A 24750-nucleotide genomic window follows, 5' to 3' on the forward strand; every position below is an offset into this window, starting at 1 on the left:
AAATCTGTCGCCAATTGGATGGAAACCAAGCTCCAGTAACATTGGTGCATCATGACGTCAACGCTTGTAAATGTTGTTTATTTTTGTGCTTGTCTATTTTATTTACATTTACTGTTCCTTTGATCGTATCTCTATGTAAAAACTCAAAGTCCCATAATGCAACGCTGAATTAATTTTTTTTGCGCAGTTTTCGGGGCAGTATACATTGTGACCGTGTGAGGGACATTGGATGACTTTGTGCCTGTGGTTAGCAGGGTTGCTTTGTAGTTAGTCCATTTATTTGACAGGTACAGCCTTTCTTTCCCAGAGCTATGGAGGCCCTTATCCCGGTCATAAACAAATTACAAGATGTGTTTAATACGGTTGGCGCGGACATTATCCAACTGCCGCAGATTGCTGTTGTTGGAACGCAGGTAAGAGTCAGCCAGCTAGCGGGCTGTAGCCATCTGGGGTTAGCATGCTCTTACCACAGTTTCATTCACTCTTACGACGTTAGCTAGCTACTGTTACTGTTGACTATCACATAGATCCACTCATGGAATATAGAAATGTAGCTTCGTGTGCTGTGTTTTCCAGGAGAGGTTATCTGACGTTAGTTACTTAGCTGTAGCTAACTATCGCGTTAATTAACTTGTTAGCTAGCTAGTTAGCACTATTGTGAGCCGATAACTAGAGCGAGTTTGACAGGCAGTGCAACATGGCCAACTACCCCTGTAACATACTGCTATGTTCAGCAGCAGGTGTCAAAAGCCGTGACCAAAGCAAACAACTAACTATACAGCTGATTTTGATACGCAGTCACTTCATTAAACTGACACGCTACAGTGTTTATGGTTTGTTTACACTCACTTGTATCCATTCTTCTCCTTGCCTTGGAAGACTATTTTCAATCAATGTGAACATAATTTAAGTCTTCCAAGGCATCCTCTTTGTTTGATTTCTAGAATGACCTTGCATCTGCTTAGATGAACAGAGATGTTATACTTCAAATAGGCTATACCTGTACCAAAATAGGCTGCACCTGTACCCTTCCCTCCACACAGCTGTTGTAGGTGTTACATAACATGTTTACAGTAGCAGCCATCCCCTCCCAGGTACACATAATTACACTGATTTGCTAAGAGGATGTCACTGTCTCAGCCCTTTGGCAACCTCTGAACTGACGGTGCCATGGCGACAAGAAGGCAGCCATAGGATGTTTCTCCAATTATCTGGCCTCCAGAGTGTTTCTGCGTTGTCTTGTTACTACTTTTCAAAGGACATATTCACTCAGAGGGGTTTGTTAGAACTGACAGTGATTTCAGGGATTTTTCTATTTTCCACATGACTGAGTGCAAACTAAAATAGGTCAACTTCAGCCAGGCGCAGCTGAGGTGAGATCAGGCAGGTTAAAATCAATGTTGTTGTGGAAAGATTTAACTCATTGCGTCAGTTCTTTTGTTTTGTAAGTGATGCTGACTTGTGTTGTTTACTATCTCACGTGTTACTTTTTGTGTTACTGATTGTGTTGTGTTTGTGTCTCCAGAGCAGTGGGAAGAGTTCAGTGCTAGAGGCTCTGGTGGGGAGAGACCTTCTGCCCCGTGGTACTGGCGTTGTCACCCGTCGGCCCCTCATCCTCCAGCTGGTCCATGTGGACCCAGAGGACCGTAGGAAGACCAGCGAGGAGAATGGTACTGTGAAACACGACACCATCACTGCTCTAGGGTTGTACTGTTCTGGGAGGCTTCTCATCAACCTTCCCAGGTTTTTCAGAAACCGTGGTTGGAGTATTCCCTCTCTGCTTGGGCTATTATCTTCTGATTCCAACCAGGGTTTCTGAAAAATCTGTGAACTTTGACAAAGTGACATTCTGCTGGTGGCTGCTCTGTAACTCTTGGCAGTTAACTGGGGATGGTGTTGTGGTTTTTCATCCTTCCTGTCCCTCATGTCTACAGTCATCAGATTACTATTTAAACCAATTTAGTTGTTTGTGTGTCTGTGTTTGTGACATGCTGTGTTTTGCCGCTCTGTGTGCCTATGTGTTTCTGACTCTGATTGGCCAGTCTTTTTTTAGAAGTGTGGTAGCGTTTCTTAGGCCAGGACATGCTCGTATGAATGACTGCACCAGCAAGTCATGTCACAGTGCATTATTCAGTTGGACTGTGAGAAGTGCCATGTCACCTCAGCGGATATAGAAGTCTGTATTCACAGCAATGGACAAGCTAGCGAGTTCTAGCCGTAAATTAGGCACTTATGCTTCAACAGGGTTTCCCTTATCTATCAAAGTTCTACAGGCACCTGAATGTTCTTACACAGCCACCAAGTCACAACAGTGTGCAATGTCATGATACTCCATCAACAATGACATCCAAGACATTTGAACGCAAATCCAGCTTATGAGATATGCCACTCTTAGGCTTTCCCCAATAGAAAGACAAATGTAGTAAACCTTGTGTGGTTTATGAGACATTCTGCCCTATAGGCGGAGTGCTTGAGTCTGCCCTGCTGCAGGGAATAGTCACATGAAGAATGATGTAAACCCCTGCACTGCTGCAGATGGCCATGATGCAGGAGCTGCATCTATAACTACTAACCCCTCTCTCCTGTTGTCTGATCTCTTCTGAACCACAGACCCCAATGCTTGGAGAAACATGCGCCTTTACAAAGGTCTCCTTTTCCTTGTTCCCTTATTGCCTGTTGTCTGTGTTCAATCAGCAGCTTCTTACTGTAGTCTAGGCCTACCCCTTTCTGTTAGCCCCCTCTCCCATCCTACCTTTTTAGCCTGTTGGTTTTGAGCTGACAAACCCCGTGGCTTCGCTTGATTCAGCAATCAAGCCCAGGAAGGTCAAACTCTTGATTCAGACAAAACATTTTATTTTCTGTATAAGGAAAGGACATCATAAGAAAACCTATTTTGGAGTGCATGGTCATAGTGTGATAACTTATTTGGTGCTAACTAGGGTCCTTAAGTGCAAATAAAATGTTCTGTTTCAATTCACGCAAATTTTAAACATGCTGAAAAACAAACGCCTCTTAATGTTAAAATGAACTCAAATAGCTGCTTATAGTTAACTAACAGCTGAGCCGCCACCTTTATTTTATTTCATAGTTGGGTAGGTCATTATTTCAGTTGAATTATTCCAACTAAAACATATATTATTAGTTTAAATAATAACATTGTTGTTATATGAAAGGTGTTTGGTAGCTAGGGACTAGTAATGCCTATTCCTGTGCTTCCCATAATGCACCAACCATGCTTCTCTGGCTTTTCTCACAGCAGGCATATTTTCTTTGCTTTTGTCGTCAACCCTATTTCTCACTGTGTTGTTTGTTCAGATCTCTGTCCGTATCCCTCTGGGTTATTGGTCTGCACAACGTATTCCCATCCCAGCTGAACAAACAAATAAATAGGTCTACATCCTGCCTTGAGACACCAGTCAACATTACAGTTTATTTACAACACAATGGGCTGCTTTCCAAGACTCAGATGAAGCCTAGACCTTGAAAAATCGGGTTCAATGTAGCGTCTCCGTTAATGTAAATTAGTCCTAAACTTAATCTGTGTCCGGGAAACTGTCCCTAAGAGTAGGCTGCTAGACCCACTCCAAATGACACCTGCCAGACAGACTGGGAAATGGGACTGAGACTGCCTTGTTGTCATTCCCACAGGTGTCGACGGAGAGGAATGGGGCAAATTTCTACACACCAAAAACAAGGTAGGCTATGTCTCAGTACTAACAATGCCTCCGAGCTAGTCTCTGTTGGTTCGAAGCAAGCAGGTTGCTGACCAAGCAAAACACTCCCTCATCTTTACCTGCTTTTTTTCGCGAATGCGCTTGTTAAATCACCCGTTTGGTGAAGTAGGCTGTGATTCAATGATAAATTAACAGCCACCACATCGATTATATGCAACGCAGGACAAGCTAGATAAACTAGTAATATCATCAACCATGTGTAGTTAACTAGTAATTATGTTAAGATTGATAGTTTTTTTTTACAAGATAAGTTTAATGCCAGCTAGCACCTTACCATGGCTCCTTGCTGCACTCGTATAACAGGTCCACGCAGTCTCCACGTGTGGTGCAATGTAATTGGCCATCATCGGTGTCCAAAAATGCAGATTACTGGTTGTTATGGAAACTTGAAATCGGCCCTGATTAATCGGTTGACCTCTACGATAAACCCCTTGGTTACATGGGTGTAGGATACACCCTCTACTATAAACCCCTTGGTTACCTGTATGTAGGATACACCCTCTACTATAAACCCCTTGGTTACCTGTATGTAGGATACACCGCTAACGATAAACCCCTTGGTTACCTGGATGTAGGATACACCCTCTACTATAAACCCCTTGGTTACCTGTATGTAGGATACACCCTCTACTATAAACCCCTTGTTTACCTGGATGTAGGATACACCCTCTACTATAAACCCCTTGGTTACCTGGATGTAGGGTACACCCTCTACTATAAACCCCTTAGTTACCTGGGTGTAGGATACACCCTCTACTATAAACCCCTTGGTTACCTGTATGTAGGATACACCCTCTACAATAAACCCCTTGGTTACCTGGGTGTAGGATACACTGCCTACTATAAACCCCTTGGTTACCTGGGTATAGGATACACCCTCTACAATAAACCACTTGGTTACCTGGGTGTAGGATACAGCGCCTACTATATACGCCTTGGTTACCTGGGTGTAGGATAAACACCCTCTACTATAAACCCCTTGGTTACCTGGGTGTAGGATACACCCTCTACTATAAACCCCTTGGTTACCTGGGTGTAGGATACACCCTCTACAATAAACCCCTTGGTTACCTGGGTGTAGGATACACCCTCTACTATAAACCCCTTGGTTACCTGGGTGTAGGATACACCCTCTACTATAAACCCCTTGGTTACCTGGGTGTAGGATACACCCTCTACTATAAACCCCTTGGTTACCTGGGTGTAGGATACACCCTCTACTATAAACCCCTTGGTTACCTGGGTGTAGGATACACCCTCTACTATAAACCCCTTGGTTACCTGGGTGTAGGATACACCCTCTACTATAAACCCCTTGGTTACCTGGGTGTAGGATACACCCTCTACTATAAACCCCTTGGTTACCTGGGTGTAGGATACACCCTCTACTATAAACCCCTTGGTTACCTGGGTGTAGGATACACCCTCTACTATAAACCCCTTGGTTACCTGGGTGTAGGATACACCCTCTACTATAAACCCCTTGGTTACCTGGGTGTAGGATACACCCTCTACTATAAACCCCTTGGTTACCTGGGTGTAGGATACACCCTCTACTATAAACCCCTTGGTTACCTGGGTGTAGGATACACCCTCTACTATAAACCCCTTGGTTACCTGGGTGTAGGATACACCCTCTACTATAAACCCCTTGGTTACCTGGGTGTAGGATACACCCTCTACTATAAACCCCTTGGTTACCTGGGTGTAGGATACACCCTCTACTATAAACCCCTTGGTTACCTGGGTGTAGGATACACCCTCTACTATAAACCCCTTGGTTACCTGGGTGTAGGATACACCCTCTACTATAAACCCCTTGGTTACCTGGGTGTAGGATACACCCTCTACTATAAACCCCTTGGTTACCTGTATGTAGGATACACCCTCTACTATAAACCCCTTGGTTACCTGGATGTAGGATACACCGCCTACTATAAACCCCTTGGTTACCTGGGTGTAGGAAACACCGCCTACTAAAAAAAACCTTGGTTACCTGGGTGTAGGTAACACCGCCTACTATAAACCCCTTGGGTGTAGGAAACACCTCTGTCACACCCCCCTCTTGCTCTGTCACCCCCCCCCCCTTCGCTCTGTCACGCCCTCTCTCGCTCTGTCACGCCCTCTCTCGCTCTGTCACACCCTCTCTCGCTCTGTCACGCCCTCTCTCGCTCTGTCACACCCTCTCGCGCTCTGTCACACCCTCTCGCGCTCTGTCACACCCTCTCGCGCTCTGTCACACCCTCTCGCGCTCTGTCACACCCTCTCGCGCTCTGTCAAACCCTCTCGCGCTCTGTCACACCCTCTCGCGCTCTGTCACACCCTCTCGCGCTCTGTCACACCCTCTCGCGCTCTGTCACACCCTCTCGCGCTCTGTCACACCCTCTCGCGCTCTGTCACCCCCCCCTCTCTCTCTGTCACCCCCCCCTCTCTCTCTCTGTCACCCCCCCCTCTCTCTCTCTGTCACACCCCCCCTCTCTCTCTCTGTCACACCCCCCCTCTCTCTCTGTCACACCCCCCTCTCTCTCTGTCACCCCCCCCCCTCTCTCTCTGTCACACCCCCCCCCGCTCTCTCTGTCACTCACCCCCCCCCCCCCCCCCTCTCGCTCTCTCTGTCACTCATCCCCCCCCCTCTCGCTCTCTCTGTCACACCCCCCTCTCTCTGTCACCTTCATGGTCAGGAACAGAGAAGACCTTGTGACGTGCTGTAAGTGGATGCTGTGGGTGATACAGGATTTATTTTCCTTCGTGCTTATATTTGTAATATCAAATTATATTTAGATTTTTGCAGTAGCCTTTTGATGTTGGGACCAGATCATAGTGAATCATATTTACATTGATGTCATGTGCAGCTATATAAACCTTAATGTGTTCCAATTTAAGGTTCAATTGGTTTTGTTTTTAGATCTACACAGACTTTGATGAAATCCGGCTCGAGATCGAAGCTGAAACGGAAAGAGTTTCTGGCAATAACAAGGTATGGCAATAACGAGGTATGGCAATAACGAGGTATGGAATTAACGAGGTATGGCAATAACGAGGTATGGCATTAAGGAGGTATGGCAATAACGAGGTATGACACCGAGGCATACCCCACAATACATGTCACCAGAGGTCTCTTCACAGTTCCCAAGTCCAGAACAGACTATGGGAGGCGAACAGTACTACATAGAGCCGTGACTACATGGAACTCTATTCCACATCAGGTAACTTTTTTTTAAAATACACCTTATGGAACAATAGGGACTGTGAAGAGACACACACAAAGGTACAGACACATGCATCAGGACACATTGTTATATTGTTGTATGGTGGTATTGAACATGCTGTGGATATGTGGTGGTATAGAGATGTTATATGATGGACTGTTTTATCTTTAGTTCATTCAGTATAAACATAGTTCACTGTTTTTATATGTAATGTGGATGTTTTGGTGTGTTTGGACCCCAGGAAGAGAAGCTGCTGCCTTGGCAACAGCTAATGGGGATCCATAATAAATACACATGTCAACAACAAAATAATTTAGTGCGAAGATGGTCCCAAACAATGTCAAACACATGTTACAAACACAAACACAACTGCTGAACTGACATTTCTGTTTGTCTTCTTCCAGGGAATCACGGATGAACCCATACACCTGAAGATCTTCTCCCCTCACGTAGTCAACCTCACACTGGTGGATCTGCCAGGTATCACAAAGGTACACACAAATAAATGTTTTTATTTCAAATCAAAATGCTCAAAACGTACTTAGTCTGCTGAGCTAAAGCCAAGGCATTACCTCTGGGAGCTAATTCATGTCTTCAGAGCTCAGGCGAGGTTATTGATGTTGCCAGCATGGTTCACTGAACATTGAAGGAGACAGAACCCAAGTGTGGTTTGAACTATGAAATGGGCAGGCTACGTTGACAGTGTGTATGTCTGCCCAGGTGCCGGTGGGAGACCAGCCCAAAGACATCGAGGTGCAGATCAAAGACTTGATCGTGAAGCACATCTCTAACCCCAACTCCATCATCTTGGCTGTGACTGCTGCCAACACAGACATGGCCACCTCAGAGGCCCTCAAAGTGGCCCGCGAGGTCGACCCTGACGGTAAACACCTTTCTCCCGCTATCAATTTCTTCTCTTTTGTGTGTAGAGGACTGTCTGTCTCTCGCTCTTTGTCTCTGTTCCGTACGCTCTCTCTCTGTTAATCTCAGTTGGCTGTCTCCTACAGTGGTTTCTCAAAGTCCTTTAATCCTTATGTCAGACATGCCATGGCGTACACCGCCTAGTATAAATCCCTTGGTTACCTGTATGTAGGATACACCGCCTACTATAAATCCCTTGGTTACCTGTATGTAGGATACACCGCCTACTATAAACCCCTTGGTTACCTGGGTGTAGGATACACCCTCTACTATAAACCCCTTGGTTACCTGTATGTAGGATACACCGCCTACTATAAATCCCTTGGTTACCTGTATGTAGGATACACCGCCTACTATAAACCCCTTGGTTACCTGGGTGTAGGATACACCCTCTACTATAAACCCCTTGGTTACCTGGGTGTAGGATACACCCTCTACTATAAACCCCTTGGTTACCTGGGTGTAGGATACACCCTCTACTATAAACCCCTTGGTTACCTGGGTGTAGGATACACCCTCTACTATAAACCCCTTGGTTACCTGTATGTAGGATACACCGCCGACGATAAACCCCTTGGTTACATGTATGTAGGATACACCCTCTACTATAAACCCCTTGGTTACCTGGGTGTAGGATACACCCTCTACTATAAACCCCTTGGTTACCTGGGTGTAGGATACACCCTCTACTATAAACCCCTTGGTTACCTGGGTGTAGGATACACCCTCTACTATAAACCCCTTGGTTACCTGGGTGTAGGATACACCCTCTACTATAAACCCCTTGGTTACCTGTATGTAGGATACACCCGCCGACGATAAACCCCTTGGTTACATGTATGTAGGATACACCCTCTACTATAAACCCCTTGGTTACCTGGGTGTAGGATACACCCTCTACTATAAACCCCTTGGTTACCTGTATGTAGGATACACCGCCGACGATAAACCCCTTGGTTACCTGTATGTAGGATACACCCTCTACTATAAACCCCTTGGTTACCTCTATGTAGGATACACCCTCTACTATAAACCCCTTGGTTACCTGGGTGTAGGATACACCCTCTACTATAAACCCCTTGGTTACCTGTATGTAGGATACACCGCCTACTATAAATCCCTTGGTTACCTGTATGTAGGATACACCGCCTACTATAAACCCCTTGGTTACCTGGGTGTAGGATACACCCTCTACTATAAACCCCTTGGTTACCTGTATGTAGGATACACCGCCTACTATAAATCCCTTGGTTACCTGTATGTAGGATACACCGCCTACTATAAACCCCTTGGTTACCTGGGTGTAGGATACACCCTCTACTATAAACCCCTTGGTTACCTGGGTGTAGGATACACCCTCTACTATAAACCCCTTGGTTACCTGTATGTAGGATACACCGCCGACGATAAACCCCTTGGTTACATGTATGTAGGATACACCCTCTACTATAAACCCCTTGGTTACCTGGGTGTAGGATACACCCTCTACTATAAACCCCTTGGTTACCTGGGTGTAGGATACACCCTCTACTATAAACCCCTTGGTTACCTGGGTGTAGGATACACCCTCTACTATAAACCCCTTGGTTACCTGGGTGTAGGATACACCCTCTACTATAAACCCCTTGGTTACCTGTATGTAGGATACACCGCCGACGATAAACCCCTTGGTTACATGTATGTAGGATACACCCTCTACTATAAACCCCTTGGTTACCTGGGTGTAGGATACACCCTCTACTATAAACCCCTTGGTTACCTGTATGTGGGATACACCCTCTACTATAAACCCCTTGGTTACCTGTATGTAGGATACACCCTCTACTATAAACCCCTTGGTTACCTGGGTGTAGGATACACCCTCTACTATAAACCCCTTGGTTACCTGGGTGTAGGATACACCCTCTACTATAAACCCCTTGGTTACCTGGGTGTAGCATACACCCTCTACTATAAACCCCTTGGTTACCTGTATGTAGGATACACCCTCTACTATAAACCCCTTGGTTACCTGTATGTAGGATACACCCTCTACTATAAACCCCTTGGTTACCTGGGTGTAGGATACACCCTCTACTATAAACCCCTTGGTTACCTGGGTGTAGGATACACCCTCTACTATAAACCCCTTGGTTACCTGTATGTAGGATACACCCTCTACTATAAACCCCTTGGTTACCTGTATGTAGGATACACCCTCTACTATAAACCCCTTGGTTACCTGTATGTAGGATACACCCTCTACTATAAACCCCTTGGTTACCTGTATGTAGGATACACCCTCTACTATAAACCCCTTGGTTACCTGTATGTAGGATACACCCTCTACTATAAACCCCTTGGTTACCTGTATGTAGGATACACCCTCTACAATAAACCCCTTGGTTACCTGGGTGTAGGATACACCCTCTACTATAAACCCCTTGGTTACCTGGGTGTAGGATACAGCCTCTACTATAAACCCCTTGGTTACCTGTATGTAGGATACACCCTCTACAATAAACCCCTTGGTTACCTGGGTGTAGGATACACCCTCTACAAAAACCACTTGGTTACCTGGGTGTAGGATACACCCTCTACTATAAACCCCTTGGTTACCTGGGTGTAGGATACACCCTCTACTATAAACCCCTTGGTTACCTGTATGTAGGATACACCCTCTACAATAAACCCCTTGGTTACCTGGGTGTAGGATACACCCTCTACAATAAACCACTTGGTTACCTGGGTGTAGGATACACCCTCTACTATAAACCCCTTGGTTACCTGTATGTAGGATACACCCTCTACAATAAACCCCTTGGTTACCTGGGTGTAGGATACACCCTCTACTATAAACCCCTTGGTTACCTGGGTGTAGGATACACCCTCTACTATAAACCCCTTGGTTACCTACTATAAACCCCTTGGTTACCTGGGTGTAGGATACACCCTCTACTATAAACCCCTTGGTTACCTGGGTGTAGGATACACCCTCTACTATAAACCCTTGGTTACCTACTATAAACCCCTTGGTTACCTACTATAAACCCCTTGGTTAACTGTTTTTTAACCTGGAATTTCTCCAGGCAGGGAGGGCCTGATCCTAGATCATATCATCACTCCTATTCTGATTATTTTATGAATATGGGTTCTGCTATGTGTAGGCAGGAGGACGTTGGCTGTGGTGACCAAACTGGACCTAATGGATGCTGGGACAGATGCCATGGACGTACTGATGGGTCGGGTCATCCCTGTCAAACTGGGCCTCATAGGAGTGGTCAACAGGTCTGCACCTTTACACAATACACTTCAGTCTCTAACATGTTGAATAGAGCAAGACTTCAGCCTTCTTGAGAATCCTGTATATATTTTAAAGGGAGAGGATTGCCTCCTCGTGCATCAAAGGGTTCTAGAAGCCAACAGTCCCCCAAGATCCAAATGGAAAGGGGACCAGCATTCCTTTTGACGCTTTGTTTACAATGTTCTTTAACACTACAATGTCATTAAATAAATAAATAAACCTCACACAGTTTATCACCTTCATTCCTTTTCCAAGGAGTCAGCTTGACATCAACAATAAGAAGACCGTGGCAGACGCCATCCGTGATGAATATGCCTTCCTACAGAAGAAGTACCCCTCCCTCGCCAGCAGAAATGGAACCAAATACTTAGCCAGAACGTTGAACAGGTATGAAAATATTAATGTATTCAGCAAACAAGTCTTCAACAGAAGACAACTTTTGAGGTTTGAAAACATTTGACCAATTTCTGATTTTGAAGTTTAATGTCACTAAGCAACTAGCAAAGTTACTTTCGTTGTGGACGGCTATCATGCTGTCTGTAGTCCTTTCCTTATTTCTAACTTCACGCTCTTCTCCTCGTTGCCAGGTTGTTGATGCATCACATTAGAGACTGTCTCCCGGAGCTGAAGACTCGTATCAATGTGCTGGCGGCCCAGTACCAGTCCCTGCTGAGTAGCTACGGTGAACCTGTAGAGGACCAGAGCTCTACTCTGCTGCAGCTCATCACCAAGTTCGCCGCAGAGTACTGCCACACTATCGAGGGCACCGCTAAGTACATAGAGACAACAGAACTGTGAGCAACTTATATTCTCCCCCCCCCCAAAAGTGTGAATTCCTACCCCCCCCAAAGGTGTGCATTCCCCCCCCCCCCCAAAGGTGTGCATTCCCCCCCCCCCCCCCAAAGGTGTGCATTCCTACCCCCCCCCCCCCAAAGGTGTGAATTCCTTTCCTACCCCCCCCCCCCCAAAGGTGTGAATTCCTACCCCCCCCCCAAAGGTGTGCATTCCTACCCCCCCCCCCCCAAAGGTGTGCATTCCTACCCCCCCCCCCCCCCCAAAGGTGTGCATTCCTACCCCCCCCCCCCAAAGGTGTGCATTCCTACCCCCCCCCCCCCCCAAAGGTGTGCATTCCTACCCCCCCCCCCCCCAAAGGTGTGCATTCCTACCCCCCCCCCCCCCCCAAAGGTGTGCATTCCTACCCCCCCCCCCCAAAGGTGTGCATTCCTACCCCCCCCCCCCCCCCAAAGGTGTGCATTCCTACCCCCCCCCCCCCAAAGGTGTGCATTCCTACCCCCCCCCCCAAAGGTGTGAATTCCTACTCTTTAGTATTTTGTTAATTTATTTGAAGAGAAAATTATGAAGGATGGAATGAACCTCTTCCAAACATCCTAGCACCTCTACTAATTGCCAGAAGGTGGCACCAGTACAAATTGAGCATCACAATCAAACAATTGGGAGATTTTGCAGTTTTTATTTAACATTTATTTAACTAGGCAAGTCAGTTAAGAACAAATCATTTTTTAAAAATTACGTCCTTCCCCGGCCAAACCCAGACGACGCTTCGGCCAATTGTGAGCCCTATGCGACTCCCAATCACAGCCGGATGTGATACAGCCTAGATTCGAACCAGGGACTGTAGTGACGCCTCTTGCACTGAGATGCAGTGCCTTAGACCGCTGCGCCACTCGGGAGCCCATACACCTGTGTAGGAGGTAGATTAGCTAGCCGACTACTTTGATCTTTCAGTTACAAAGCGAGAGCTTCAACGTTCTATCTACTAAAAGAGGATTCTGAGATAATTGGCTTTAAAGTTCCCGAAACCTCATTGGTTTGAATGGTGTCAGCAAATTTGTATATATATATATATACATGTGTGTGTGTGTGTATATATATATATATATATGTATATGTATATGTGTATATATATGTATATGTGTATATATATGTATATGTGTATGTATATGTGTATATATATGTGTATATATATGTGTGTGTGTGTGTGTGTGTGTGTGTGTGTGTGTGTGTGTGTATATATATATATATGTAAACTCAATTTTGACAAATGCCGATAGAACCTTATGACGTTGTTTCTCTCCTCTTCCAGGTGTGGTGGAGCACGAATCTGTTATATTTTCCATGAGACCTTTGGTCGGACGCTGGAGTCCGTCGACCCACTGGGAGGTCTGACCACCATAGACGTGCTAACAGCTATTAGGAACGCTACAGTGAGTTGTATGCTACTGGTTACGTACAGCCTCACATTTGTTGGGATCCATGTTAATTTCAAGTACAATGATGCAATGTTCAGTGTTTTGACGATCAGTTTGACACATCTGTTTAAGGGGTAAACTTGTTATTTTAGCTTGAGTTCAAAGCAGAAAAAGACCGCTTTACCTTCTCTCAAGAAAATGAACAATTAAATATTCTTCTAAACTATGAGTTGTGTGTTAGCCAGAGACTGCTGGGTAATGTCTCTCTCTGTAGGGCCCGCGGCCAGCCCTGTTTGTGCCTGAGGTGTCATTTGAGCTGCTGGTGAAGAGACAAGTGAAGAGACTGGAGGAGCCCAGCCTGCGCTGTGTGGAGCTGGTTCACGAAGAGATGCAGAGAATCATCCAACACTGCAGCAACTACAGCACACAGGTAGAGGGACACACACACACACACACACACACACACACACGTAAGTACACTCTGTTTTAGCAAGATGGTGGCCGACAGACACAGTCGCCTTGTTCCTAGATCCTAGCCAACTTTGTTCCTAGATCCTAGCCAACTTTGTTCCTAGATCCTAGCCAACCTTGTTCCTAGATCCTAGCCAACTTTGTTCCTAGATCCTAGCCAACTTTGTTCCTAGATCCTAGCCAACTTTGTTCCTAGATCCTAGCCAACTTTGTTCCTAGATCCTAGCCAACTTTGTTCCTAGATCCTAGCCAACTTTGCAGTATTTCATTTCTTTATTGTTATTTCTTACATTATTGGCTCAATGTTTCTTGTATTATTATATACAGACGGAATTAACGTTTGGATATTAGATCGGTGGTCACTTACCAGAAATTCCACTTTCCTGACGTGGATCCTTGGTTTTGAACTTCCCGAGGCAGTTCTGATCATCCCGGGGGCTGCACCAATCCGCCCACGTCGGAGAAGAGATAGGAGTGGGGCCCTAGTCAGACTCAGGCGGCGTGCATTCCGTCCACCGCTTCCCAGTATAGTACTCGCCAACGTTCAGTCCCTGGACTAAGCGTGTTAACCTCTCTGCGATATGGGCGACGGTAGCGTCCCACTTGGCCAAAAGCCAGAGAAAATGCAGAGCGCCAAATTCAAATAAATTACTATAAAAATCAAACTTTTGTGAAATCACACATGCAAGATAGCAAATTAAAGCTGTACTTGTTGTGAATCCAGCCAACATGTCAGATTTCAAAAAGGCTTTTCGGGTGAAAGCTAACGATGCTATTATCTGAGGATAGCACCTTCGTAAACAAAGAGAGAAAGCATATTTCAACCCTGCAGGCGTGACGCAAAACACAGAAATAAAAATATAATTCATGCCTTACCTTTGACGAGCTTTTTTGTTGGCACTCCAATATGTCCCATAAACATCACAAATGGTCCTTTTGTTCGATTAATTCCGTCGATATATATCCAAAATGTCCATTTATTTACGTCCCGTAGAAATCTAAATGACAAATGAAAACCCATTGAAAAGGGGAGTGACCTCAAAAAAACAAGAATCTGATTGGTTTGTCCTCAGGGTTTTCCCTGTTACATAAGTTCTGTTATACTCACAGACATGATTCAAACAGTTTTAGAAAATTCTTTCCAAATCTACTAATAATATGCATATCTTATCTTCTGGGGATGAGTAGCAGGCAGTTGAATTTGGGAATGCATTTCATCCGGACGTGAAAATACTGCCCCCTGTCACCAAGAAGTTAATCCACACGAGGCGAAGTGTTTACGAACATTTTCAATCTCTCTCTATCCCAGTCTGTTGTCCCCACTTGCTTCAAGATGTCCACCACTGTTCCTGTACTGAAGAAAGCGAAGGTAACTGAACTAAATGACTATCGCCCCATAGAACTCACTTCTGTCATTAAGTGCTTTGAGAGGCAAGTTAAGGACCATATCGCCTCCACCTTACCAGACACACTAGTCCCACAACAATACCTATGTAATAATGCTGTTCATTGACCACAGCCAAGCTTCTACAGATGCACCGTTGAGAGAATCCTGTCGGACTGTATCACCGCCTGGTACAGCACCGCATGCAACCGCAGTGTTCTCCAGAGGGTGGGGAGGTCTGCTCAACGCATCACCGGTGGCACACTTCCTGCCCTCCAGGACATCTACAGCACCCGATGTCACAGGAAGGCCAAGAATATCATCAAGGACCTCAGCCACCCGAGCCACAGCCTGTTCACCCTGCTATCATCTAGAATATCATCAAGGACCTCAGCCACCCGAGCCACGGCCTGTTCACCCTGCTATCATCTAGAATATCATCAAGGACCTCAGCCACCCGAGCCACGGCCTGTTCACACTGCTGTCATCTAGAATATCATCAAGGACCTCAGCCACCCGAGTCACGGCCTGTTCACCCTGCTATCATCTAGAATATCATCAAGGACCTCAGCCACCCGTGCCCCGGCCTGTTCACCCTGCTATCATCTAGAAGGCGGAGACAGTACAAGTGCATCAAAGCTGTTTTTCAGTCTCTATCTCCAGGCCATCAGACTGTTAAATAGTCACCACTATCAGGCCTCTGCCCAGTTTTTTAAATATTTTTTAAATATTTTTTTAAACTTTTATTTAAAAAAGCAAGTCAGTTAAGAACAAATTATTTTTTACAATGACGGCCTACCAAAAGGCAAAAAGGCCTCCTGCGGGGACGGGGGCTGGGTTTCAAAGTAAATAAAATAAAATATATATGACACAATATAGAGAGACCTAAGACAAAAACATAGCAAGGCAGCAACACATGACAACACAGAATGTTAGCAGCACAAAACATGGTATAAACATTATTGGACACAGACAAAAGCACAAAGGGCAAGAAGGTAGAGACAACAATATATCAAGCAACGCAGCCACAACTGTCAGTAAGAGTATCCATGATTGAGTCTTTGAGTGAAGAGATGGAGATAAAACTGTCCAGTTTGAGTGTTTGTTGCAGCTCGTTCCAGTCGCTAGCTGCAGCGAACTGAAAGAGGAGCGACCCAGTGATGTGTGTGCTTTGGGGATCTTTAACAGAATGTGACTGGCAGAACGGGTGGTGGATGAGGGCTGCAGTAGGTATCACAGATGGGGGGGGGGGAGTGAGGCCTTAAAAGGTTTTATAAATAAGCATAAACCAGTGGGTCTTGCGACGGGTATATAGAGATGACCAATTTACAGAGGAGTATAGAGTGCAGTGATGTGTCCTATAAGGAGCATTGGTGACAAATCTGATGGCCGAATGGTAAAGAACATCTAGACGCTCGAGTACCCTCACCTGCCGATCTATAAATTATGTCTCCATAATCTAGCATGTGTAGGATGGTCTTCTGAATTGGGGTTATTTTAGCAGCTGGGGTGAAAGAGGAGCGATTATGATAGAGGAAACCAAGTCTAGATGTTACTTTAGCCTGCAGCTTTGATATGTTCTGAGGACAGTGTACCGTCTAGCCATACTTCCAAGTACTTGTATGAGGTGACTACCTCAAGCTCTAAACCCTCAGAGGTAGTAATCACACTGGTGGGGAGAGGGGCATTCTTCTTACCAAACCACATGACCTTTGTTTTGGAGGTGTTCAGAACAAGGGCAGAGAAGCTTGTTGGACACTAAGAAAGCTTTGTTGTAGAGCATTTAACATAAAATCCGGTTAGGGACCAGCTGAGTATAAGACTGTGTCATCTGCATATAAATGGATGAGAGAGCTTCCTGCTGCCTGAACTATGTTGTGGATGTAAATCGGGAAGAGCGTGGAGTCTAGGATCGAGCCTTGGGGTACTCCCTTGGTGACAGGCGGTGGCTGAGACAGCAGATGTTCTGACTTTATACACCACACTCTTTGAGAGAGGTAGTTAGCAAACCAGGCCAAAGACCCCTCAGAGACAACAATATACTCCTTAACCGGCCCACAAGAATGGAATGGTCTACCGTGTCAATAAAAATGGCAGCACCACATTGCTTAGAATCAAGGGGAATGGTGACATCATTTAGGACCTTTTTAAGGTTGCTGTGACACATCCATAACATGAGCGGAAACCAGATTGCATACCAGAGAGAATACTATAAACATCAAGAAAGCCAGTCAGTTGATTATTGACAAGTTTTTCCAACGTTTTTGATAAAGAGGGCAAAATAGAAATAGGCCTATAACAGTTAGGATCAGCTTGATCTCCCCCTTTAAATAAAGGAACAACCATGGCTGCCTTCCAAGCAATGGGAACCTCCTCAGAAAGGAGAGACAGGTTAAAAAGGTCAGAGGCGGGCTTGGCGACGATAGGGGCTGCAACCTTAAAGAACAAAGGATCCAAACCATCTGACCCAGATGTTTTTTTGGGGGGTCAAGTTTAAGGAGCTCCTTTAGTACCTCGGACTCAGTGACCACCTGCAGGGAGAAACTTTGAAGCGGGGCAGGGGGGAAAGAGGGAGAAGCGTCAGGGCTAGTCGCATTAATGCCCTGAATCCTAGTCACTGTTCTGGCCAGTTACCACAGGATACTCTACCCTGCACCCACTTTTGTACTGCACCATTATTTGTCTGTATGTGGCCCACTGTTAGCTTGCATGATTCTTGCCGTTCTCCTTCCACCTCTCCTTCGACCATCAACAAGCTGTTTTCGCCCACAGGACTGTCGATGACTGGAAGTGTTTTATGTTTTTTTCCTCACCATTCTCTGTAAACCGTAGACACTGACGTGCGTGAAAATCCCAGGAGGGCAACCGTTTCTAAGATACTAGATCCGGCGTGCCTGGACCAGATGGTTATACCACACTGAGTCCCTTAGAATGGTCAAAAAGAGTTACCTAACTAACGGTCAATCAAACAGTAACTGAATGCCTCGATGTCTGCCTGCTTTATATAAGCCACGTGTCTCACTGCCTGTAGGAGCGATCCATTTTCGTGAACGGGGGGGTGGTGTACCTTTTTAATAAACTGGCCTGTGTGTAGGTAAACTCAGCAAAAAAAGAAATGTCCTCACTTTCAACTTTGTTTATTTTCAGCTAACTTAATGTGTAAATATTTGTATTAACATAAGATTCATCAACTGAGACATAAACTGAACAAGTTCCACAGACATGCGACTAACAGAAATGGAATAATGTGTCCCTGAACAAAGGGGGGGTCAACATCAAAAGTAGCAGTCAGTATCTGGTGTGGCCACCAGCTGCATTAACTTCTTGCGTCGAGCAATCCCGTATCCGGGAGCGTAATCATAGCCTCAAGCTCATTACCATAACGCAACGTTAACTATTCATGAAAATCGCAAATGAAATGAAATAAATATATTGGCTCACAAGCTTAGCCTTTTGTTAACAACACTGTCATCTCAGATTTTCAAAATATGCTTTTCAACCATAGCTACACAAGCATTTGTGTAAGAGTATTGATAGCTAGCATAGCATTAAGCCTAGCATTCAGCAGGCAACATTTTCACAAAAACAAGAAAAGCATTCAAATAAAATCTTTTACCTTTTGAAGAACTTTGGATGTTTTCAATGAGGACACTCTCATTTAGATAGCACATGTTCAGTTTTTCCAAAAATATTATTTGTGTAGGAGAAATCGCTCCGTTTTGTTCATCATAAACCCAGAAAATTCAGTCATTACAACGCCAAACCTTTTTCAAAATTAACTCCATAATATCGACAGAAACATGGCAAACGTTGTTTAGAATCAATCCTCAAGGTGTTTTTCACATATCTATTCGATGATAAATCATTCGTGGCAGTTGGGTTTCTCCTCTGAAGCAAATGGAAAAATGCACGCAGCTGGAGATTACTCAATAATTTCGACGGACACCAAGCGGGCACCTGGTAAATGTAGTCTCTTATGGTCAATCTTCCAATGATATGCCTACAAATACGTCACAATGCTGCAGACACCTTGGGGAAACGACAGAAAGTGTAGGCTCATTCCTGGCGCATTCACAGCCATATAAGGAGACATTGGAACACAGCGCCTTCAAAGTCTGGGCCATTTCCTGTTTGAAATTTCATCTTGGTTTCGCCTGTAGCATCAGTTCTGTGGCACTCACAGATAATATCTTTGCAGTTTTGGAAACGTCAGTGTTTTCTCTCCAAAGCTGTCAATTATATGCATAGTCGAGCATCTTTTCGTGACAAAATATCTTGTTTAAAACGGGAACGTTTTTTTTTATCCAAAAATTAAAAGAGCGCCCCCTATATCGAAGAAGTTAAGTTCTGTAGTGCATCTCCTCCTCATGGACTGCACCAGATTTGCCAGCTGTGAGATACCCCACTCTTCCACCAAAGCACCTGCAAGTTCCCGGACATTTCTGGGGGGAATGGCCCTAGCCCTCACCCTCCGATCCAACAGGTCCCAGACGTGCTCAATAGGATTGAGATCCGGGCTCTTTGCTGGCCATGGCAGAACACTGACATTCCTGTCTTACAGGAAATCACGCACAGAACGAGAATTATGGCTGGTGGCATTGTCATGCTGGAGGGTCATGTCAGGATGAGCCTGCAGGAAGGGTACCACATGAGGGAGGAGGATGTCTTCCCTGTAACGCACAGCGTTGAGATTGCCTTCAATGACGACAAGCTCAGTACTGTGACACACTGCCCCAGACCATTATGGACCCTCCACCTCCAAATTGATCCCACTCCAGAGTACAGGCCTCAGTGTAACGCTCATTCCTTTGACGATAAACGCGAATCTGACCATCACCCCTGATGAGACAAAACCGCGAATCGTCAGTGAAGAGCACTTTTGCCCTTCCTGTCTGGTCCAGCGACATTGTTGCCGGTGATTTCTGGTGAGGACCTGCCTTACAACAAGCCTACAAGCCCTCAGTCCAGCCACTCAGCTTATTGCGGACAGTGTGAGCACTGGTGGAGGGATTGTGCGTTCCTGGTGTAACTCGGGCAGTTGTTGCCATCCTGTACTTGTCCCGCAGGTGTGATGTTTGGATGTTCCGATCCTGTGCAGGTGTTGTTACACATGGTCTGCCACTGCGTGGACGATCGGCTGTCTGTCCTGTCTCCCAGCAGCGCTGTCTTAGGTGTCTCACACTACGGACATAGCAATTTATTGCCCTGGCCACATTTGCAGTCCTCATGCCTCCTTGCAGCATGATGTAAGGCAAGTTCACGCAGATGAACAGGGACCCTGGGCATCTTTCTTTTGGTGTTTTTCAGTCAGTAGAAAGGCCTCTTTAGTGTCCTAAGTTTTCATAATTGTGACCTTAATTGCCTACCGTCTGTAAGCTGTTAGTGTCTTAACGACTGTTCCACAGGTGCATGTTCATTAATTGTTTATGGTTCATTGAACAAGCATGGGAAACTGTTTAAACCCTTTACAATGAAGATCTGTGAAGTTAATTGGATTTTCTTTTTTAAAGTTTATGTATGTGTAACTTCTGAGTGGTACTAGTGTGGACACACCTAATTCCAGGGTTTTTCTGTATTTGTACTGCTTTCTATGTTGTAGAATAATAGTGAAGACATCAATACTACGAAATAACACATGGAATCATGAAGTAAACAAATCAAAATATATTTGAGAATTCAAAGTAGTCACCCGTTGCCTTGATGACAGCTTTGCACACTTGGCATTCTCTCAACCAGCTTCATGAGGTAGTCACCTGGAATGCATTTTAATGAACAGGTGTGCCTTGTTAATTTGTTGAATTTGTGTTTATTCTCTCTAGGAGCTGTTGAGATTTCCTAAGCTCCATGATGCCATAGTAGAAGTGGTCACATCCCTCCTCAGGAAAAGGTTACCAGTCACCAATGAGATGGTGAGTGTTTTCGCTTACACTTTAGAGTCATTTGCATGAATAAGCCATTATAAAGGTTTGTAAATGCTCTCTGATTCACTACAATAACCCATAAACCCCATAGATTTAAGTGTACCAAATCACATTTCCTGTCTTTCTTTTCAGGTTCATAACCTGGTGGCCATCGAGTTGGCCTATATTAACACCAAACACCCTGACTTTGCTGATGCCTGTGGCCTCATGAACAACAACATAGAGGTATGAAACATTGTTCAGAGTTGGAAATTGCTTCTTTAAATTGTATTCTACAGTAGATGAAGTGTTGTACTTAATGATGTCATGTGGTTGTGTGTCATAGGAACAGAGACGTAACAGAATGAGAGAGCTACCCTCGTCTGTTCCTCGGGATAAGGTAACAGACTGTCGTGGTTAGGATCGATTGCTACAAAAAGTACAGTTTTCTCACTGTTTCTTTACGGCTCCCAGTCTACCCTTTAGAGCAGCGCTAGAAGCCATATGTCTTTATGGCTCCCAGTCTACCCTTTAGAGCAGCGCTAGAAGCCATATGTCTTTACGACTCCCAGTCTACCCTTTAGAGCAGCGCTAGAAGCCATATGTCTTTATGGCTCCCAGTCTACCCTTTAGAGCAGCGCTAGAAGCCGTATGTCTTTATGGCTCCCAGTCTACCCTTTAGAGCAGCGCTAGAAGCCATATGTCTTTACGGCTCCCAGTCTACCCTTTAGAGCAGCGCTAGAAGCCATATGTCTTTATGGCTCCCAGTCTACCCTTTAGAGCAGCGCTAGAAGCCATATGTCTTTACGGCTCCCAGTCTACCCTTTAGAGCAGCGCTAGAAGCCATATGTCTTTATGGCTCCCAGTCTACACATGTCCCTGTGTCTTGTCTGTCCGCTACTTTTTATTCCCTCTAGTGTTCTGTCCACTCCTTCATCTTTCACACTCTGCTCTGTCTCTCTCGCTCGCACTCTCTCTAGTCCTTTAAGGGCCCAGGTGTTCAGTCTCTCTCCCCCACTGATCTTCCTCCCCCAGAAGGAGAAAGACCCCAGGTGTGTCCCTGTGTCACTCAATGCCTGCCTGCATCCTACCTCAACCAGGGTTGGGCTTCATTTCAATTCAGTTAATTAAGGAAGTTAACTTTAAGTAAAATTCGCAGTCGTCAATTCAGAACTAATTCAAATGGAATTGCCCTTGACCCCAAGCCACTCTCATTCTCCCTTGACCCCAAGCCTATAGGCTGAAGGCCCTAATTGTGTATGGTGCAATTCTGTGTTACCCTTCTCTATTCCCCTTCCACCCCTCTGAGGGTGAACTACATTTCCCATCTGACATCTCCTCCCGGCATGTGTGCTTCTGTACAGAGGAAGGGTCCCTGGAGGGAAGTCTTCGTACAATATGTGACTCTGCCACTGTCAGAACGCTATTTCTTCCAGAAAGTCCGTATATGTACAGACCTGACTGTGTAGATGTTCCATCATTCCTGATGTAATAGCCTGGCGAGAGGCATGCTTTTTGGGAATGCATGGTCACACGTGTATGATTGTGGCTCTATTGAAAAGTTCTCTCTTATAAAAGAGATTTTAATCTCAAGGAGACTGACCTCTAACCGTTCTGTCTGTCTATTACCTGGTCTCCAGACTGCAGGTGGTGGTTCCCAGGGAGACCAGGAGGTAGGGACAGGGAACTGGAGGGGCATGTTGAAGAAGGGAGAGGAGGGGGTCGGCGGGGACAAGTCCATGCTCCAGACCTCTAACCCTGGCAGCCCTCAGAGGGGCCACGCCGTCAACCTGCTGGATGTGGTGGGTAGTAATGTTTTGTCTCCTTTACCACATAATAATACAAAAACATCCAACGTAACTCTTAATTCTTACGGGTAAAACTTATTCGAAAATAATGATCTCTAGGCTGTTTGAGAGAAGATTTTAATGCTAAGCAACCACATTACTTTTTAAGTTGTCAGTGATTGGTCTGTTTTTGTCCTTGTATTTCCCCCCCCAGCCTGTTCCCGTTTCCAGGAAGCTGTCGGCCAGAGAGCAGAGGGACTGTGAGGTCATCGAGAGGCTTATCAAGTCCTATTTCCTCATCGTCAGGAAAAACATCCAGGACAGGTATGGTGCCCGCTGTGCTTCTACTTCCTGTTGTTAGACTCCCTCTCCTGTGAATTCTAGAAATAATATGCTGAAATGGTTTTCCTGTTTTATTTGTCGTTCTACTTCACTCAATCTGAATCTGTCCTCTTCCTTTTCACCTGCTTCGAAGAAATGTATAAAGTCATCATTTCTGCCCCTCACACTCCTTGTCTAATCCACCCTTTCTATACACTGAGTGACAAAACATTAGGAACACCATAATATTGACTTGATCTCAGAACAGCCTCAATTCGTCAGGGCATGGACTCTACAAGGTGTCGAAAGCATTTCCACAGGGATGCTGGCCCATGTTGACTCCAATGCTTCTAACAGTTGTGTCAAGTTGGCAAGATGTCCTTTGGGTGGTGAACCATTCTTTTTTTTTTATTCTTTTTTTATTTTACCCCTTTTTCTCCCCAATTTCATGGTGTCCAATTGTTGTAGTAGCTACTATCTTGTCTCATCGCTGCAACTCCCGTACGGCTCGGGAGAGACGAAGGTTGAAAGTCATGCGTCCTCTGATACACAACCCAACCAGCCGTACTGCTTCTTAACACAGCGCGCATCCAACCCGGAAGCCAGCCGCACCAATGTGTCGGAGGGTACACCGTGAACCTGGCAACCTTGCGCCCGGCCCGCCACAGGAGTCGCTGGTGCGCGATGAGACAAGGACATCCCCACCGACCAAGCCCTCCCTAACCCGGACGACGCTAGGCCAATTGTGCGTCGCCCCCATGGACCTCCCGGTTGCGGCCGGTTACAACAGAGCCTGGGCGCGAACCCAGGGACTCTGATGGCACAGCTGGCGCTGCAGTACAGCGCCCTTAACCACTGCGCCACCCGGGAGGCGGTGTACCATTCTTGATACACACAGGAAACTGTGTGAAAAACCTCACCAGCATTACAGTTCTTGACACACTCAGACCGGTGCGCCTGACACCTACTATCATACCCCATTCAAAGGCACTTCAATATCTTGTCTTGTCCATTCACCCTCTGAATGGCACGCATATACAATCCATGTCTCGAGGCTTAAAACCCCTTTTTTAACCTGCCCCCCCTTCATCGACACTGATGTATCTAACAGGTGACATCGATAAGGGATCATAGCTTTCACCCCGTCACTCTATCATAGAAAGAGCAGGTGTTCCTAATGTTTAGTGCACTCAGTGTACTTCTCTCTCCCTCTGCACTTCCTCCTGCAGCGTGCCCAAGGCGGTGATGCACTTCCTGGTGAACCATGTAAAGGACAGTCTGCAGAGTGAGCTGGTGGGTCAGCTGTATAAGGCTGGTCTGCTGGATGACCTGCTCACTGAATCGGAAGACATGGCCCAGAGACGCAACGAAGCTGCAGACATGCTCAAGGTACAGTTGTGTGTGTGTGTGTGTGTGTGGAACGTGCTCACTGAGTCTGAAGACATGCTCAATGTACAGGGGTGTGTGTGTGTGTGTGTGTGTGTGTGTGTGTGTGTGTGTGTGTGTGTGTGTGTGTGTAGAATGTGCTCA

At 45.6% G+C, this 24750-nt stretch overlaps 1 protein-coding gene across 2 annotated transcripts in view; it reads left to right on the top strand.

Moving 5' to 3' along the window:
• Window positions 1–24750, top strand: part of LOC109867072 (dynamin-1-like protein) — a 27322-nt gene continuing 2572 nt past the window's right edge. The window contains exons 1-18 of one of the 2 annotated variants that reach the window (XM_031802036.1): window positions 27–413; window positions 1526–1670; window positions 2611–2646; window positions 3649–3695; window positions 6640–6711; window positions 7348–7434; window positions 7664–7826; window positions 11011–11131; window positions 11403–11534; window positions 11735–11941; window positions 13252–13372; window positions 13632–13787; window positions 21032–21121; window positions 21266–21358; window positions 21459–21512; window positions 22753–22914; window positions 23114–23223; window positions 24450–24609. In XM_031802036.1, the coding sequence (XP_031657896.1) occupies window positions 312–413; window positions 1526–1670; window positions 2611–2646; window positions 3649–3695; window positions 6640–6711; window positions 7348–7434; window positions 7664–7826; window positions 11011–11131; window positions 11403–11534; window positions 11735–11941; window positions 13252–13372; window positions 13632–13787; window positions 21032–21121; window positions 21266–21358; window positions 21459–21512; window positions 22753–22914; window positions 23114–23223; window positions 24450–24609 (2058 nt within the window). In that variant the 5' untranslated portion in view covers window positions 27–311. Of the gene's footprint in view, window positions 414–1525; window positions 1671–2610; window positions 2647–3648; window positions 3696–6639; window positions 6712–7347; window positions 7435–7663; window positions 7827–11010; window positions 11132–11402; window positions 11535–11734; window positions 11942–13251; window positions 13373–13631; window positions 13788–21031; window positions 21122–21265; window positions 21359–21458; window positions 21513–22752; window positions 22915–23113; window positions 23224–24449; window positions 24610–24750 lie in introns of both variants that reach the window. The other variant, XM_031802037.1, reaches the window with a different exon arrangement.

This window comes from Oncorhynchus kisutch, linkage group LG22 (genome assembly GCF_002021735.2).
Source record: "Oncorhynchus kisutch isolate 150728-3 linkage group LG22, Okis_V2, whole genome shotgun sequence".
In the NCBI taxonomy this organism is placed as follows: Eukaryota; Metazoa; Chordata; class Actinopteri; order Salmoniformes; family Salmonidae; genus Oncorhynchus; species Oncorhynchus kisutch.